The sequence below is a fragment of the Phaseolus vulgaris genome, chromosome 5, assembly GCF_000499845.2.
Source record: "Phaseolus vulgaris cultivar G19833 chromosome 5, P. vulgaris v2.0, whole genome shotgun sequence".
Lineage (NCBI taxonomy): Eukaryota > Viridiplantae > Streptophyta > Magnoliopsida > Fabales > Fabaceae > Phaseolus > Phaseolus vulgaris.
Window position 1 is genome coordinate 90,268 of NC_023755.2, and position 18,829 is coordinate 109,096.

General features: G+C 30.7%; 2 protein-coding genes across 5 annotated transcripts; one reads left to right on the forward strand and one right to left on the reverse strand.

Moving 5' to 3' along the window:
• Positions 1-523: 523 nt before the first annotated feature.
• Positions 524-5,974, reverse strand: LOC137834569 (agamous-like MADS-box protein AGL11). Of its 4 annotated transcripts, none has more exons than XM_068642596.1 (9): positions 5,845-5,974; positions 4,826-5,014; positions 1,748-1,829; positions 1,602-1,663; positions 1,409-1,508; positions 1,247-1,288; positions 1,121-1,162; positions 889-1,043; positions 524-774 (listed from the first exon to the last, which is right to left on the reverse strand). In XM_068642596.1, exons 2-9 carry the CDS (start codon positions 5,005-5,007, stop codon positions 771-773), a joined length of 669 nt encoding a protein of 222 aa, XP_068498697.1. In that variant the 5' UTR covers positions 5,008-5,014; positions 5,845-5,974; the 3' UTR covers positions 524-770. The 4 variants fall into 4 exon arrangements, with proteins under 4 accessions (XP_068498697.1, XP_068498696.1, XP_068498698.1 ...); XM_068642595.1 differs by having other exon boundaries at positions 4,826-5,020; XM_068642597.1 differs by lacking the exon at positions 5,845-5,974 and adding an exon at positions 5,255-5,483 and having other exon boundaries at positions 4,826-5,020.
• Positions 5,975-13,252: 7,278 nt separating this feature from the next.
• LOC137834570 (cellulose synthase-like protein G2) lies at positions 13,253-17,786 on the forward strand. Its single transcript, XM_068642599.1, has 8 exons — positions 13,253-13,982; positions 14,209-14,301; positions 15,720-15,821; positions 15,905-16,117; positions 16,226-16,328; positions 16,437-16,615; positions 16,739-17,086; positions 17,222-17,786. The coding sequence occupies exons 1-8, from the start codon at positions 13,386-13,388 to the stop codon at positions 17,687-17,689; spliced, it is 2,103 nt and encodes a 700-aa protein (XP_068498700.1). The 5' UTR covers positions 13,253-13,385; the 3' UTR covers positions 17,690-17,786.
• Positions 17,787-18,829: the final 1,043 nt, after the last annotated feature.

Below are 18,829 nucleotides of genomic sequence, written 5' to 3' on the forward strand. Positions count from 1 at the left end.
TTAGCTTTCTAGGAAACAAAATAGGTGAATCCCAAAGATGAAGTAGAGACAAATTCTTATATATATTTTTACTCTTTCTCTTTCTTTTGTCAATTTTGATCTATATAACAGTTAGACCATCCTTAAAGGAGGCCACATTTATTTATTTTTTACTACCAATAAAAAAAATATTCTCAATATGTGTGGCTAAATTGTTCTACTACGGATGTGTCATAGTTTCTCTCTTGAATCCTAATTTATTTTTTAATATATTATCACTTAATTAGATTTATTTATTTTATTGTATTCATTGTGATCCCTCTTAAATTATTTTTAATCAATTAAATTTGTACGATCAAACTAATTAGTTGTTGAACTCGTGTGATAATAAGATTTTAACTCTTTGTATGATCAACCTTAATTTATATTATTAACTGAATGAAGCACGTGATCCCATCAAATCCAAAAATTTCAATACCTAACCCTAAGTATCACAAACTCTAACAAGAAAATTCACTTATAAGATAGAAAAAAAAGAGTCGTTCATAAAATGCCATAATAATAGCTTAATGTCTTCATACACAACTATTTTTTAATTATTGTTCTAGCAACATAGATGGTTATATATGATAGAATCATCAATACATATATATATATAATAATATAAGTATCCATATATATTATATATTGAAAAAGAGAATTTAAAAGAGATGAGTTGGTCTAATAATGAGCAATCGAAGAAGAAGTAGTAATAATGCATTTAGCCGTAGTTGGCTAATATTATATATTCATCACCTGCATTCACCAAAACCAACAAACCATTATCATTCAAATTGATCACAAGTTTCAAAATGATCAAAAGCTGCAAATGATGTATGAAATGAAGAAAATGATGATAAAGGAACATACCCAAGATGAAGAATCTTCTTGTCTGACTGAGGGTAAACAGATCCACCCTCCATCATGTTTGGATTGAAGAAGTTACGAGAAGCCAATGCCTGAATGGCATTCAGCTCTGGTCCAGAAACCATGTTTACTTGCTGAATCCTCTCAACGTCAGTTATCTGAAAATTTTCAATATTCTTCTCTTGTCAGAACAATTTCATCTGTTTAATTAATCTAGGAAACTGAATCAACTTACCTTAGTCCGAAGGCAAAGATTTTCGTTTTCCAGTTCAATTTCCTATGCATGCATGGTATTAGTTAGCAGTGAGATTAATGAAGATAATAGCTACAAATTTTGGCTAATGAAGGTTCAATGAATTACCCTTTTCTGGAAGTATTCAATTTCTGCCAGTAGCATCTCATGCTGTGTAGTTAGAGAAAAAGGGAAGAAAGTAACAAGACATTATTAGCAAATAGAGAGGGCAACAAGATTCGATCACTCTATGCATAATAATCACTATGAGAAGCTTAAGATTAATCTTACTTTCTTAGATCTGATTCTAGTGATTCCTCTTTCAAGTCTATTCTCCAACTGCTTAAGTTCCTTCACAGTCAATGTGCTTAAAGCATCACCCATTAGGTGCCTGCAAAATATGTCATGTGTGGATCAATGAATCAAACAACATACATGTCATTTGATTAAGAGAAGAAGAGAGATGATAATAATAAAAAATCACCTGTTTGAATTTTGCAGCATCTGTATTTGCTGTCTCAGCTTTGCAGATTCTTGTTGATAATACTGTTTTACAATGACACACAAGACTATAAGTAATTCAATTTCATTAACAGTGATATTAATGAGATGAAAAGTGCATGAAACTACCTGAGCATTGATTTCTGTCGTAGTGCTGGTGCTTGAATGATCTGAACATGCCTTTTTGTACCTCTCAATTGTTGATCTTATGCTGCAATCACAAACGCCAACATACAAAAAAAAATCATGTACTAGGAGTTGATCTTATGCTGCATAATTCATTTTTCTACATTCACAGATTCTTGTTTTCAGACATTTTTAGACCTGATTTGCTCATTCAACTATAATTATATTAAATTCCTTTAATAAGGGAAGTTTTTTTCAACTTCACTAATCTGATTCACTAATTATGATCACTAATTGGTTACACTAAATAAAGTACATGCTAATAATCAGTCTGAAAATATCACATCTTTCATAACAATACGTTATGAATATATGTTAACTTTAAAACAATATAACACTCCAATTTTAAAGACCCTAACAACGTGCTTCAAATTCCATTTCACAACGTTATAAACCCTAGAAAGACTTCGTGATGTGCACAAGAACACAGGTGATGGTTGAACAATGGTGTGTGCTTATTATTCTGATGATCTGATGGAGAATAAAGGATTTCGTGTTCGAGCCGAAAACAAACATACATAATAACAATCCACATTTTTTATACAACTACAATACAATCACTAATATTATTATTTTAATCATATTATTTAATTATAAATTTATCATTTATTATATATATTTATATCTAAACTGAGTTATAGAGTTATATCAGAATTTTCAAAAGCATATTTTCTCTTAGTGATTTTAATGTTTTTCTTCTCTAATTTGAATACCACCTCTAATGTAAGTAGAATGGTCACGTTCCACTTCATTACTGTTTTTCTCTTTTTATTTGTTCCTTTTCATGCAATTTTGTTTGATCCGTACGCAGTTAATGTCTCACCCTAAAGGGAAGTTTCACTCATAGTTTGTTATTGTATTTAGCTATGATATTCTTAACAATCACAACAAAACAAAATATATCTATCTATCTATCTATATATATACTAACTATGCGTATCAAGATCTTAAGCTGCAACTTCTTTACTTTTTAAGTTCATCATATCTTTGAAAAGAAACTTGGAATCTTTATATTTTGAAGAGAATAGATGAAAAAAAACTTGTAGGGGACAAACGTACAATCATCTGCACATGAAACTCGCTTTTTTCTTGTCTTCCTTTCAGAACTTAACCTGACGAGGGAGTGAAACTAAAAGGTAGAAAAATACATGAAGGGACAGAGAGTGTGTGGATAAAAGAGAAGAGAAAAAAGTGAGTTGCTTTCACTGAAGAAGGCAAAGAAGTTTGAGGAAGCAAATTGGATATCAGAGAAATTTGAATCGAGCACAACTGATTTATTGACCCAAACTTTTTCATTCACTTTTCTCTCTCTCTCTCTCTATGCATATATATATATATATATATATATATATACATACATATACACATGCATGCATGCACAGATTCTGATGTGTTATCACTCAAAAGGAAAGAAATAGATGAGCATTGTGAAGCAGAGGTTGGCTCATTGGATCTCATCTGACTCACTGATACAAACTCAGTGTCTCTTACAACTTTGTTGGCCAGCATAGTAGGTGAGTCCAATTATACACATAATTAATATAATGCTCACACCCATTATCATCTTCATCATTAATTGTTATGGATGGTGTAAAGTTACAACAACTAATTACTTTTAAGAACCAATATGGTGCATCAAACATAAATTCATAGTCTAGAATAGTAATGCTAGTAGTGTTTTCAAATATGTGATAGTGTGTAGTAGTATAAGCTGTAAACAGTGTTACTGAAAAATAAACTATAGTTTCAAGTTCCACTGTAGAACCTAATTTATATTAAAAAAATAAAAGAAATATAATTAAAATAATAATATTTTACCATGCACCAGAATTTTAAAATAAAATAATATTAATATTAGATGTGAAATTATAATGGTTGTGTTGGAAATCTAAGGAAAGTACAGTGTTTGACTATTTTGATGCAAAGGGAAAAAGGTATAAGGTTTGAGAGAGAAGCAAACCCTAACTAAGGGGAACTGAAAGAATCACTCTCTGTCACTTCAACATGAACAGAGAAGAAGGAAAGACAAGTTATGATATCTCCACAAGTACAAGAAGAAAAGAAAGTAAGTGTACCGTTACAAGGTCTGCTCTGAGTCTTTGGTTACTTACAAGGGACTGAAGTTGCAGGTCCACCTTATCATTAAATCATCACTATACTACACATGCATGCTCCATAGCCATTTCTCTCTTTAATTCCTTCTTCATTTCAAGCTTTTACAAACATTAATGGGGTGGATCACTTAATTCTCTGAGCTGGTTGCAGTGAAACCCTTTAATAACTATTTATTCTGGTTTAAATATACGCATGTTTGCACTTTGGATTTCATAGATTATCGTTTTAGAATGTTCTTAATATGCTTAATAATTTAGTTATAGAGTTTTTTTTCATAACAACGTAAAACTGATACACAAATACATATTACTGGTATTGATTTACGTATGACTTCAACAAATGGAAGGTGAATAAACTATGGTAAAGTATATACCCTAATATTTATTGGCTACTAATACACATGATTAACAAGATTTTGGAAGAAGCATTTGCCTGAAAATGAACATTAAAGGTTACAAATTAGAAGCTTCTAATTATAATAATAAGAGATAATAAGTTAACCTTATAGTAATGAGTGCTTTTAATGCATTAGTTAAGGAACGTATACAGAATATTAAATACGCTTAACCCTTAACCACCAGTTAGCATAAACCCTAATTAATTTCCTAAACCTAAATATTTTAAGTTTTTTATTTTTCCTATTTTGTAAAAATGTTGTTTAGGGGTGTCATTGTTTCACTGGGTCACGTTTGAATTTTGCAGATCTACGCAGTCTGACAGCAATAATGCAAGTTATTGTACTAATGGAATCATTAATTAAGCATTTTAATTACAACAGATAGTTCCAATTATTATAGTTGAGCTTCACAGAGAAAAAGAAGAATCTGCAAAGTCATGCAAAGTGTAGACATGTATATAATGATAAAGGAAGAGAAAATGGAGGGAAGAAGAAGGTAAAACACTGACTTGTTGTTTGAATACTCATAGAGTCTGCCACGGCTGGAGAAGACAATGAGAGCCACTTCTGCATCACACAGCACTGATAACTCATAAGCTTTCTTCAGAAGCCCGTTTCTTCTCTTGCAGAAGGTTACCTGCCGATTTGTGGTGTTCTCAATCCTTTTGATTTCAATCTTTCCTCTCCCCATTCTTCAACTGTTCCTTCTCAAAACAAACCAAGGGAATCATCAACTTATATATAAACTTAAACACCAGATCATATCTTTATAACATCAAACACCTCCTACAAAACTAGATCTGATCAAATCCAGGTTAGATCTTACTTCCACAAAACTTCAAAATTAAGGAATTATATATAACTTAGAGAAATACATATTTTTTTATCTATCAGTAAGAAAGAATAAAGAAATAAAGATCAGCAACCCTTATACATACCTAACCCGTCCAAAAACTAGAGAAACACATATGATATATGAGAAGTTGTGTGTGGTTTATATTTGTAAATATACCATGTGGCTAAATAGGGTAAAGGCAGATGTATATTGTTTTAGTTTGAGATGAAAATGAAGAGCAAGATCTAAGATAATGAACAAGATTTGGAGATGGTGCAGGTGTAGCCCCTTTGATGAAAGAGCAGGTTAAGTTACAAGACTTTTCCTTCATCGGTGTTTTTGTTTGTATCTATGTATATGTATGTGTCAGTGTTCCTCTCTTTCTTTGCCTATATATGAAAAACAACAAAATCCACCCACTCCCTCCAGGAGCAAGCAAGCAGAAAGAAACCCTTGTGATTTGTGAGGTGGATCTTCTCAACTCACAAAGAGACCCTTTTCTTGAAACACAAAAATATGCAGAAGAATAGATGACCCTTGAGAGATGAAATATTCCATTTTTTTTCTTCTGTGAAGCAGAAAGAAAACTTGGAAAGTGATGTGGTTGTGAGAAAAAAGAAGGGTTGGTTATATGAAGAAGAGAAAAGAGAATGAAAATAATAAAATGAGAAAAGAAGCAGAGAGGTGGCTAACCTGTGTCTCACTCCGGCAAGTTCAGCTTTCGGAAAAATTTGTAATCCCAAAGAAATCAAACTGCACTATAGACTTTGTTCCACTTCCATCCCCTCCTATTTATAGCCCTTTCTTTGTTTGTGTATGTTTGAAAGGAGTGCATGAGAGAGAGAGAGAGAGAAGGTGTGAAGAAGGAAAAAGGAGGAGCTAAGCTGGAATGGTTTTTTGCCCAAACCATGCACTCGACATCGATGTTTTAGCTAAACAATGCATCTTTCCAGGTGCAAATTACCACCATAAACAGCAACTTTTGTTTTGCTTTTACATTTTCAATTTTCTCCACCTCTCTCACCATGACGTAGTAAAAATGAAACCCTCAACTTCAAGGGCCATTCAGTAAAATCCCCTCTCCTCTTCTCTCCTCCATCATCATCAACATTTTAACCTTTCACTGTTACTCTAAATTTCTACTCTCTTCTCTTCTCTTCTGTCTCCACCACACTCCATATATATATATATATATACCACTTAATATAACATTATTTATCAACATTAATTAATCATAAATGTTAAAAGAAAGTAGGTTGAAAGAGAGAAACAGTTAAGATAAAAAATTTAAAAAAAAAAGATAATTTGAGATAACTGAGAGTTTTTTTTTATCTGATATATAATAGGAAATTTTTCTATTAAAAGTTTTCTAGGTTTGACAACTAACAGGCCCTACAGATCTAGAGAATCTATCATTTTCAGTCTAATAAATTCTGTAGGTGCCAAATATTCGGAATATAATACAATTTTTAGGGTTAATTTGAAAATTTGAACACATAACACAGACAATCCTACAAGGTGCAGAAATTTGTTGTATCACTCAATTTTTACTAACTAATATTTTCAAGGATGATTTGTAATTTTAGTTCCATATTTTGTAAAATTCTTGTGATTTTAGTTATTTATAACTTTTTAATAAAATTTTGATGATCTAACTTTTAATTATTCGTAATTTTATTCAATTTTTAGTTCAGTTATTTGTAAAAAAAATAAAATTTTTTAGACATTATAGAGATGAAAAACATATGATTACTTACAGCTTTTCTATATCATTGAAAATGATAATAATTGCATGGTTAGTGTTACAAATATAATTTGAGATTGATTCAATATATTTTTAAAAACATAAAATTATGAAAAATTAAAACTTAAAGTATCAAAATTGCATAAAACAAAATTATACTTAAATTAAAAATTAGGAATTAAAATTACAGAGAAACAATGTTAAGAACCGAAATTGCCAATTTTATAAAATACGGGAACAAAAATTTGAATTAATAAGTATGTTTTTAATTTATAAAAAATAATTAGCTATATATTATATAAAGATTGATCGTAAAATAAGGATAATTTTACAAGAAAAAAGAGAGGGAAAAAATAACAAAAGAAAGGATATAAAATTATATTATTATTATTTTATACTTTGAAAGTACATATTTACTAATAAAGTTGGACATTCCCATATATTAATTTTGAAATCTCATTCTTTTGTTTTTTCTTCTTATCGGAAAAAAACGACAAATATATAATTATATAAGGGTATCAACCCATATTCGAGAGATATGTTTACAAACTTTTATATCAAGCTATTTTTTTTTATCAATATATATGTAAGATTTATTTTTTATTAACTATTAAAACAATTAATATTATTTCTATGCACCAATTTTTTATCAACCCACATTCACCAATGCATAATCATTAGACACTAAAAAGTGAAACTCTCCAAATGAAAAAAAAATTTACATTATCATTAAATTACAAATTATCCTGAAAAGTGGTTGATTAACTTTTGTTGTAATTATCTTAAAAAGCCTACCAACAATTATTTCTTATCAGCCATCGAATTAGTATTAAACTTATAATAAATACTTGAAAATATATAATTGTATTTTTTTTCTTACGAAAGTTAGTAAAACCAAGAGAAGACTCACCATATATATGCAAATAATTGTATTTTTAAAGAAAATGTTAAATATTTTAACTTTATCTTAGATAAAATAATCCTAAAATACTTTGTATCAGGTTTTGATGTATAGGAAAACCTCTTATACGATGTGGGGGTGTAAGTGGAATAAGTAGGTGCTCCGAGTAGAGTTTTATTGTTTTTTTTATCTTTAGTATTTTCAAATATATCACAATTTTTATTTTTAAAAGGTAACTGTATTTTGAATATTTTTCTCAAGTATAAATCATATATTGACTTAAAATATAAGACTATTATATTTATCTTTAATCTTCATTAATTGATAAGTTTTTTCAATTTAGAGATGGAATTTCCATAATCTCATCTCCAAAGGAGTATCGAGGAGATCCTCTTGTAGTTACTTGAGTATGAACTAAAATGTAGTCATATGATCCGATCTTTTGACTATTGCTGACCTTTACGCCCTATAAACATAAGGGATGGAGACAGTGGTGTCGGTCGAGAGTAGCTTGGAGTTTCTATCTCCCCTGAGAGACAACTTGGCTCATACAAGGTGTTTGGATTCTTTATCTAACTTTATCTTTATTTGGAGATTTTACCACTTTATTGTGTTCATCTTCTCTTCGCTTCATTTCTTGAGTGCAACTAACTCATTTCTAAGTTCAACCAGTAATATTGTCTCACTTGCGTGGTTCTCTTGTATAACAAGTAATTGTTGTCGTTTGTTGCTCATTATGTTCTTTGATTTATACCATATAATATTTGAGAATTCACTTAGAGACTTCATGGTGGATGTTAATGATTTTTATAAAGACGAAGATTACTCTAGAATACCTTCTCTCATATGATATATGTGTTGTTCTTCTTCCCTATGGAGTCTAAGATGCATTCTCCATTTCCCTATGGAGTCTAAGATGCATTCTCCATTCCTCTTGTAAGGAGAGTGGATATATATATACATATATAAAACATTTTGATTCTGAAATGAAATGATTACCCAAAGCATGAGTACATTAGCCCTATATTATAAATGATAGTTGGTTATTGAATCTAGAAGGTTGAATGATAAGAAATAGTTACATAGTGGAAAAGGAGTTCCTAAAGGTAGAGATTTGATGAATGTAGTGGGAAATTGAGTGCACAAGTGTTGCTGTGTGGTTGGTGGAAAGTGCCACACTCATAATCATATTACAACCGACCAAATACTCCAATGGGCCTGGGCCTGGGCCTGCCCACTCTTTAATGTGTTTCTGCTACAAGAGAGGATTGCTTACTTATTATGCTTTTCAAAAGTGGTTTTTGTAAATATATAGTTTTATTTTTTAATATATAAAAATATTATACTCTTTTAATATATACTCCAAGATCCAATTTTAAATGAAAAATTCTTCTTTATATTTATTGTTTCATTCAATTATTAATTTGACATGTTCCTTGATTACTCTCTGTGTGGACCTTCATCTGCTACTTTAAGAAAAGTCTCAACAATAAAGATAATACATTCTTTTCATATTAGATTGTAATAATAAATTTAATTTTGAACCCTAATGTCTCAAAAAAAAACTAGTTGAATTGACACTCAATGTGATTACATAGTTGGATTAATGATTAATCAAAACAAAATCCATCAATTTTGGTAAGGAGTTTTGAGTTCTAAAAAAATTAAGAACTTGGTAAGAAAAATTAATGAAAAAAGAAATTAGCTTCTTAATTTATTCATTGGTATTATATAAGGTGTCAAATTATTAGAGCTTAACAATAATCTATTATAACACTTTAACTTAGAGATCAAATGAAAGAGAGTAAATATTTTTTGTTGATTGTTTTTTCAAGATAAATGTCATTCTTTTATACTAATTCATCCAAAACTAAGTTCAATTCTACTTTGCAAAAATCACAAAGAGTTCATTATATAAAATTATTCATGATTATCTACTAATATCTCCTTGAAATTAACCCATATTGTACAACGTTTCTCCAAATTAAATACACAAAATCTCTTCGTAAAATTTTGAAGGATTGGAAGCAAATTTTCAAAAGGGAGGATATGAAAATACTATTATGCTTATTTTTGTAGCCCAAGTTTGCAACTTGAACTTGAAGGATCAAAATTTTGCTCAAAATTGTTTTCTATTTAAAAGGAACACCAATGTCACTCCACTCCATGTTAATTACGCTGAAAAAAAAATCCATATTAATTATTTCATAATTCATTTTGGATAAAAAAAATTATAAAGTTTTTTTTTTTAATTGTTCACTCCTCAAAAAGTTAGGGTGAGAGTATTAGATTTGGTGGTCGGTCCGTCAACCTTTCATCATTTAGATAGAGCAGGTCAATTTTTTAAATCCGTCAAGTTATATTGGTTTGGTCCGTCTAATCCGTAAATCCTATTACAAAATGAATTACCAATTTCATACTGTATAATTTAAATGAGTAAACCTGACTTGACTTGTTTTTTTCATATTACAAAGTGGACTTTAAGTCTAACTCAACCCCATAAAACTGGCTCATAAGGTTGAGGTTTGCACCCACTTATATATGTGGGATCTCCAACACACTCCCTCACACCGAGACTGCCAACTCGTGCGTGGGAGTATATATTATGGGTGGTCCGATAGCGGCCCGATAACGGGTGACACGATAAGTTCAACACAAACACTCGCTAGGATATGATCGAAATGACTATGATACCATATTACAAAGTGGACTTTAAGCCTAACTTAACCCCATAAAACCGACTCATGAGGTTGAGGTTTGCACCCACTTATATATGTGGATCTCCAACATAACAGCTGGTAACAATTTTAATCTTCTCTCACTTTTGTTGTTGTGATATATTTTAGCCATAAAAAATATTTTTTTTTTCAAATTTTCTGCATGTGTTATGAGCACTAACTTTTGCTCAATTGCATAGCATAATGGTAAGTATTTTTCTCTCTCACGAGGACTAGTTCTATCCGCAAAAATGAAGCCATAAACTTCTTGTGAGAAAATCACAAATGCATAACATCGTCAAGTAATAAAGATTGAATTCTTAAGGACCAATTTTTTTTTTTTTAATTTATAATCACCACAATAATGCAAAGTTAAAACAACCGCAAGAATAATTAACTTTGAGGATTGATTTATAAAGAAATAATTCAAAGAGAAACAATAATTAAAACAAGAAAAAGCTTAAATTTTGAGATTAATTAATTGATAAGAAAAATTTCAGGCTTAAGCTATTCTTTTAACAAGAATTATTAGTTCTCTTTAAAGGTAAATTTATATATATAGTATGAAGGTGTATTACTTTCAAGGTATAACTAAGTTAATTTAAATATATATTAATTTATATATTTTTTGAATAATTAAACATACTCTCATTGATAGTTGCGAAAACTGTTGACATAAGTAAAATGAATAAAAAGAAATAAATGAATTAAATATGAATATTTATTAAGGGCTAAGAGTTAATTGTAGAATAAAAAGAGTAGTTGTGAATGATGAAAAGAAATAAAATGGAAAAATTATGAAAACTCTTATCTTCACTCTAACAAGTTAAACATTTGTAACCTTCACACACAGAACTCGAAGGAGAGTACTTCCATAAGAAAGTGGAAACCTCTTAGGTGATTTTAAGCATATATTTGTAACTTCACATTATCCATAACTTCATCACTCTAATTCTACAACTCACTCTCTTTCTTTCACTATGCGTTATCGTGTTTTTATTCTCTTAGTCAAAACTCCACCAATTTACAATCTTTCAAATTTTCTTTTTCATTAAAGTGTTTTTATGCTGTTATTTAAGTTTATCTGTACCGGTCAGTTTGTTGTTACAGTTTCGGTCAAGACCGATCCCAGCTTTCGTGCGTTGGTGGGTCTTCGAGATTCTTTGATGACCTATGTTGTGTTGAAGGGATGTCTATATGAAAAGACAGCTCTATTTCTCGACCGAGACCATAACACATAAACAGATGATTAATGACTAATCAAAGATTAAACATTAAATAATGTATTTTTAATTACAGATTAAATCTTTAATAAGACCCAATAACAAAGAGTTCACAATAATTATATAAATAAACACAAATCTTAAAGGATCGGGTACGTCATCATCTAGTACTAAACATATTGAGTATCAAATGTTGAAGTTTGACTTGAATGTCGGAGTGCCAAAGTTTAACTTGAACGTCGGAGTACCTTTTGTAAGTACCATCCGAAGCTGGAGTTCAGAATGAAAAAGATGAGATGTAAGAAGAGTTAGCTGACCAATCGAAAAAGTTGAATACTTCTTTTGATTTCAAAATTTCTTCATTTTTTACATAAATTCATAGATTTTTTTTTTCTTTAACCATTATAATTTGAAGCAATTCAGTCTTAATTGTTAATATATCATCACTGAAGATTGAAGATGTGAGTTTGGCATTGAGTGTGCAAGAATAATGTGGGATAATGTTGTTACCTAACCCTAGAGTTTGGATTTGATGGTCAAGAAATAGTGATATAAAAAAAGGGCCACGCGACATCCACATTTGTGAGTCAGATTTAAATAATGGTGAAACGAGGCCCTCGCGATGCCTTCCAAAATAATGTTTTTTTTTTGTTCCACGCACATTACTATTGGGGACTCAACCAACTAAATCACACTAACTATTTTAATTTCAAGAAAATAATATTAATGATTTAATGTTATATTAAATAATAAATTTTAAATACCCATGTGTTTTAATACTTAATATATCATATGATGATGTGATTTGCAAGTAGGAAGTTTATGCACTCTGAGTTCAACCTATATACGAACAAAAACACTTAACAATATAGTATTGGAATTCATGAAGATTAGAGACTTAGTTATATATTATAAAATATTTATTATTTTAAAAGTTTATCCTCATTTATATATTATAAAATATTAATCTTAATTTTTTATAAATTTTTAATACTTTTAGAAAATTATACTCACGTATATAAAATATTAGTCTTTAATTTTCATGAATTTCCAACACTTTTTAACATATTATTAAATGTTTTTCTTGGTATATTGGTTCGTGCATAAACTTCCTATTTACCTTACAAATCACATCACATGATATATTTAGAGAAATATGACAAATGTATAGTGTGATTTGATTTATATATAACAATTAAATTTGTAATTAAATGATATGAAAACTATTAAAATAATAGTATTGTAGATTGTAATTTTTGTAATTAAATTATATGAAAAAATATTAAAATAATAGTATTGGAGGTTGTAATATTTGTAATTAAATAATATAAAAAAATATTAAAATAATAGTATTGAAGGTTATATGTGATTGTATAAAAAAAATATGATTGTCAATATATATTAGTCTGATATATTAAGTATTAAAAAATAACTCTTAATACTATTATTTATATCTCATCATTTAATTATAAATTTATTTTTATTATATATATTTATTTTTAAACTTATTGATTTGTGAAAATATCATTACTCTTTTCCAAAAATAAAAATGTTTTTTAATTTGAATAAAATTGAAGATGAAAATAAGATGGAGTATATAAAGGAATGGAAGCATGGAGAGTGAAGAAGAAGAAGAGTGAAGAAGAAAGATGGGAAGAAGCTACACATACACTTACCACAAGGAAACGCTTCAAGAATGGTTGCCACTCACCAGAATTCACATACTCATACACTTCATCGGAGTTCTCTTCCTCTGTTACTACCGCATATCGCACCTCTTCCTCCACCCACCGTCACCGCCGTGGATACTCATCACTGCCGCCGAGGTTCTTCTCTCCGTGCTCTGGTTCTTCAACCAGGCCTTCCGCTGGCGCCCCGTCTCCCGGACTCCCTTCACCGACAAGCTCCCGCGGGAGGACAAACTGCCGGGCCTCGACATCTTCGTCTGCACTCTCGACCCCGAGAAGGAGCCCACGCTGCAGGTCATCGACACGGTTGTCTCCGCCATTGCCATGGACTACCCCTCTGATAAGCTGGCCGTGTATCTCTCCGACGACGGTGGTTGTCCGGTGACGCTGTACGCCATGAGAGAGGCGGGTGCATTCGCTCGGGAGTGGGTTCCCTTCTGCCGAAAGTATGGGGTGAAGTTGAGGTGTCCCAGGGTGTTCTTCTCTCCCATGGGAGAAGATGATGAACACCTTCTTCACCAAGATGCAGGATTCAAGGCTCATCGTGACCTCATCGAGGTACCCATCTTCTTCTTCTTCTTCTTCTTCTTCTTCATCATCTTCTTCTTCTTCTTCTTCTTCTTCTTCTCACTCTTCGCTTTCCTCGGAGATCAACATCACGTATACGTCACTTTGAATTTCATGAGTTGGACATGAACTTAGAGTGTTGTTTGTTTCTTGGTTTAGTGCTGCTGAAATAGTATTGAGCTGAAGGGTGTGTTTGTTTGGTACTGTTGTTTTTCAGGGTAAATACGAGAAAATGCAGAACAATATCGACAAATTTGGTTCAGACCCAAACAATGTTCGTATTGTGAGCGACAGGGCCCCACTTATTGAGGTATAATCCTTCTCCTCCAAACTCTGTTCTACAATTAAAATACGTGTTCCCAAAATTTAAATCCAAAATATGTTCGAATAAAAAATTCTGAAAATTATTTTTATTTAAGATTATTTTTATTATTTTTAATGACAAATTGGGTGCTTATTGGTATGGTGTGAGGGAAAATTTGCATAGATCACTTCACTACTTTTGTGATATGTGATTTGGCTTTGACTTTTCAACATATACTTACATAATTTAAACCACACTTAATTACTACATATTTTACATTTAACCACCATATATAGATATTATGTTTTACGGTTTATATAAATTTTTCATCCATTTTACTCTTAATTTTTGTGTCCTTTACTTTACTGGTTCTTCAAGTTACAAATCGATAAAAAAATAAAATTTTAAAAATTAAAATCAAAATGTCTTCCCTAAAAGTTTATGATAGAATAATACATTTTAGATTTTTTTTTTGAAATTTCATTACTCTATTGGAAATTGAAGAGATTGGTCAAAATGTGAAAATTAAAATTTTTATGGTATAATAACATAAAAAGTCATAAATTAATGGAAATCTAGTGATAAAAGTATAGTATTAAGACTTAAAACTTCTTAAAAATAAAGGTTGACACTTGCTTTGAGAGCTCTCTAACATCTATCAGATCTAATTTAATATTATTGTATGAGGAGGTATACTCATTTAGTTTATTATTTTTTTAATTAAAAAATGTTAAGCTACCATCAGAAAAAAAAAATTATTGGTTGCTAAATTAGTTTTTAAATTTCCATTACTTATAAATAGTTTTTAAATTGGTATCTAATTAGCTATTAAGATTTTTTTTTATCAAATTTAGAATCTAAATAATAAATAATGGATAGTTAAAACATTGGTAACTAATTAGATACCAATTTAAAAACTATTTATCAATAATAGAAATTAATTTAAAAACATAACTATTTTTTTTTTAGTTTCTAAATGGTCTTTAATTTAGTCACTCTAACGACTAATTACTTTTTGTCTCTAAAATTGATTTTTATTTGATGATTTCCTTGTAGTGTTATAAATCATTTTATAATTTTTTATTAAAAATAAATATTATTAATAATTTTTTTAGTATCTAAAATAATATTTAATTTAGTTAATATAATGATTAATTATTATTTTTATATTTATTTTAAAAAAAAATTTGTTGGATGGCTTAATTCCAGTAAAAATTGTTTACTGAATAATCTCAGTTGATGCAACCATTGGTTTGTGAAAGATTTCTTGAATGATAGATTGAGTGAACCAGAGGATATGCAAGTTATGGTTTTGAGTGGTTGAATATGCAGCCTTTGCAATGAATGATAGAACATGATCAAAGTTTTGGTTGTTAGTGGAAGAGAAACAGAAAAAACTAATGAGTATGTGTTGTGTTCATCAGATCATAAATGAGGAACCAGGATTGCCACTTCTTGTTTATGTGTCTCGGGAAAGAAGACCATCTCTTCCTCACAAATTCAAAGGAGGAGCTCTCAACACATTGGTGTGTAGTCTACTAATTCAATTTCATCATCTCTTCTCTTTTATCAGTTTCTTGCTTCATTAATTTCAACTGTGGTTTTGCAGCTCAGAGTCTCTGGTTTTATCAGTAATGCACCTTATTTTCTGGTAGTGGATTGTGATATGTATTGCAATGATCCAACATCTGCCAAACAAGCCATGTGCTTCTTCCTTGATCCTCAAACCTCCAAAGACACTTCATTTGTTCAATTCCCTCAAATGTTTCACAACCTTAGCAAAAAGGACATCTATGACAGTCAAACCAGAACTGCTTTTAAGGTAATAATCACACATACAAACAAACAAAAAAACCATTAGGCCCTTTTGATTTCCTTTGTTCCCTTTTGTTTCATCACTTGTGTAGTGAAATTCTGTACTTTCTTTTAGACAATGTGGCAAGGCATGGATGGACTAAGAGGTCCTGGTCTTTCTGGCAGTGGCAATTACTTGAGTAAAAGTTCGTTATTATTTGGAAGTCCTAACCAAAAGAGTACGTAATTATGGCCTCTACAAGGTTTAACTTTTTATGTCACATTCCACTAAAGAAATTTGATCTAATTTTGCAGTTTGTGTGTTGTTTTTTAATCTATGATTGCAGATGACTATTTGGCAGATGCAGAAAAGTACTTTGGCAACTCTACTGGGCTCATTGAAACAATGAAGGTGATGCGTGGACAGAAAACTAGCAAAAAGAGCATTTCAAGGGAAGAAATGTTAAGAGAAGCTCTTGCAGTGTGCTCCTGTTCCTACGAAAACAACACAAAATGGGGTACAGAGGCAAGTGTTGATGATATGCATAAAATTCTCGTCATTATCTTTTATCCACAAGTGTACATTTTATATCTATATTAAAGAGGGAGAATTAGTTATGATTATTGATGATTTGGTTGGTACATGCAGGTGGGATTCTCATATGCAATCTTACTAGAGAGTAGTGCAACAGGGTATATTCTTCACACCAGAGGATGGAGATCAGTTTATCTTTACCCCAAAACACCATGTTTCTTAGGATGTGCCCCCACTGACATCAAGGAAGGCATGCTTCAACTGGTCAAGTGGCTGTCTGAACTTCTCTTGCTTGGTTTCTCCAAATACAGCCCTTTCACTCATGGATTTGCAAGCATGTCCATAATCCATTCCTTCACTTATTGCTTCATCACAATGTCATCCTTATATGCTATTGTCTTCATCATATACGGCATTGTACCTCAAATATGCCTCCTCAAAGGAATCTCTCTCTTCCCAAAGGTATATTTCCTATACCAATAATATGTAACATAACGAAGATATCAGTCCATGTGATGATAGATGATTGTTTTTACTTGAGATTCAGATGTGAAGTTGTGAAAAATGAGATGGTTTGATTTGCTGATGTTATGACAGGTGACAGAGCCTTGGTTTGCAGTGTTTGCATTTGTGTATGTATCCACTCAGGTTCAGCATTTGGTTGAGGTTGTTTCTGGGGAAGGGTCTGTGGCAATGTGGTGGGATGAACAAAGAATTTGGATTCTGAAGTCAGTGACTAGCATATTTGCAATCATAGATGCAGTGAAGAAGTGGTTGGGGCTGAACAAGGTGAAGTTCTCCTTGTCAAACAAAGTAGTGGACGAAGAGAAGGTGAAGAAGTACGAGGAAGGTAAGTTCGATTTCCAAGGTGCAGCTGTGTTCATGGCTCCAATGGTTCTGTTACTCATAATCAACATTGTTGGGTTCTTTGGTGGGATATGGAGAGTGTTCAATGAGAAGGATTTTCAAGAAATGTTTGCTCAACTTTTCCTAGTCACTTATGTAATGCTTCTCAGTTATCCCATTTTTGAGGGCATAGTAACCATGAAAAGCAAGAGTGAGTAGTGAAATTTTGTCATAATAATAGCCTCATTCAAGAGTCTATGTTGCATTTGTATCTTGTAATCAAATTGCTTAATAACATCTTCTCACTCTAGATTAATCTACTAGTTTATTGCTTAGTTACCAATGACTAAGTGTCACCATTATTTTTCTAGAAGAATCTTGCTACCTTAACAACCCTCTTTCTAGCACTATCAATAATGAGCTTTGACATGATTATTATTTTTTAATAAATATGAGTGACATTTTAATGAAAATGAATAAAGGGTTTTTACAAAATTTGAAAATTTATTCTTATTTTTTGTTTTTCTTTCTTTTTCTATCGGGTATTCCCTCTTACGATGGTGGTTATTTCACTTTTTTCTTGATAGTCCTTCATATATAGGATGATTATTTAGTATGGTGTTCGATCAGTGTACAAGATTTTTACATGCACTCTTATCCTTTCTTTCATTCAATCCTTTCGATATGAGGTTGTTTTCAAGTTCAGACTAAGTAAAGAATCAAACACTCCTCCTCCTAGTTTCGATTGAACCATGAGTCAAGCACTCCTCAAACGAACATCCAAGGACTCTACATCAAAAAAAAAATTATACTTAAACTTGGTGTCTTCTATATTTTCCCAATACATTTTTGTGGATTTTAAAATTTTAATTATTATTTTTAATAATAAATAAAAGTAGAAGAAGTGTAATTGGTATACTATACAAGTGATTGACTAGCTCTAAAACAAGTGTCTATAAAAACTAGAAGAGAATTTGTTTTGTGTAAAAATGTTGCAAATACACCAATACCATTGATATGCCATTTTTATCAAAGATATTATTTTATTACGTAACTTTTAAGAAATCTTGAAGCATTTTATACTGAACATACCTATGAAAATGGTTAACAACACAAAATTTGAATGGCATTTGTTGGGAGAAGATGACCACACAGTAATTGCATTCACGTGTGTCTTTCTTTGCCTTTCCAAATAGTAGAAATAGGCTTATGAATTCACTTGTCAAATTATTTAATGAATTAGAAGAATTTAAAACAAAGTTGAGAAATTACAACAGAAACTCCAAATTAAAATTTTGTTAAGTATTCAATTATTATAAATGAGAATGAGAATGTATTAAAAAATATAATTCAATATCA

What these genes read in the sequence shown, in the direction of transcription:
- LOC137834569 (XM_068642596.1), bottom strand. Translation starts at nt 5,007, where the DNA reads ATGGGGAGAGGAAAGATTGAAATCAAAAGGATTGAGAACACCACAAAT. An exon ending in CTAGAATCAGATCTAAGAAA is followed by an intron (nt 1,289 to 1,408) that starts GTAAGATTAATC and finishes CTAACTACACAG; the next exon opens with CATGAGATGCTACTGGCAGA. An exon ending in ATCTTTGCCTTCGGACTAAG is followed by an intron (nt 1,044 to 1,120) that starts GTAAGTTGATTC and finishes GAAAATTTTCAG; the next exon opens with ATAACTGACGTTGAGAGGAT.
- LOC137834570 (XM_068642599.1), top strand. Translation starts at nt 13,386, where the DNA reads ATGGGAAGAAGCTACACATACACTTACCACAAGGAAACGCTTCAAGAA. An exon ending in CTCATCGTGACCTCATCGAG is followed by an intron (nt 13,983 to 14,208) that starts GTACCCATCTTC and finishes GTTGTTTTTCAG; the next exon opens with GGTAAATACGAGAAAATGCA. An exon ending in GAATCTCTCTCTTCCCAAAG is followed by an intron (nt 17,087 to 17,221) that starts GTATATTTCCTA and finishes ATGTTATGACAG; the next exon opens with GTGACAGAGCCTTGGTTTGC.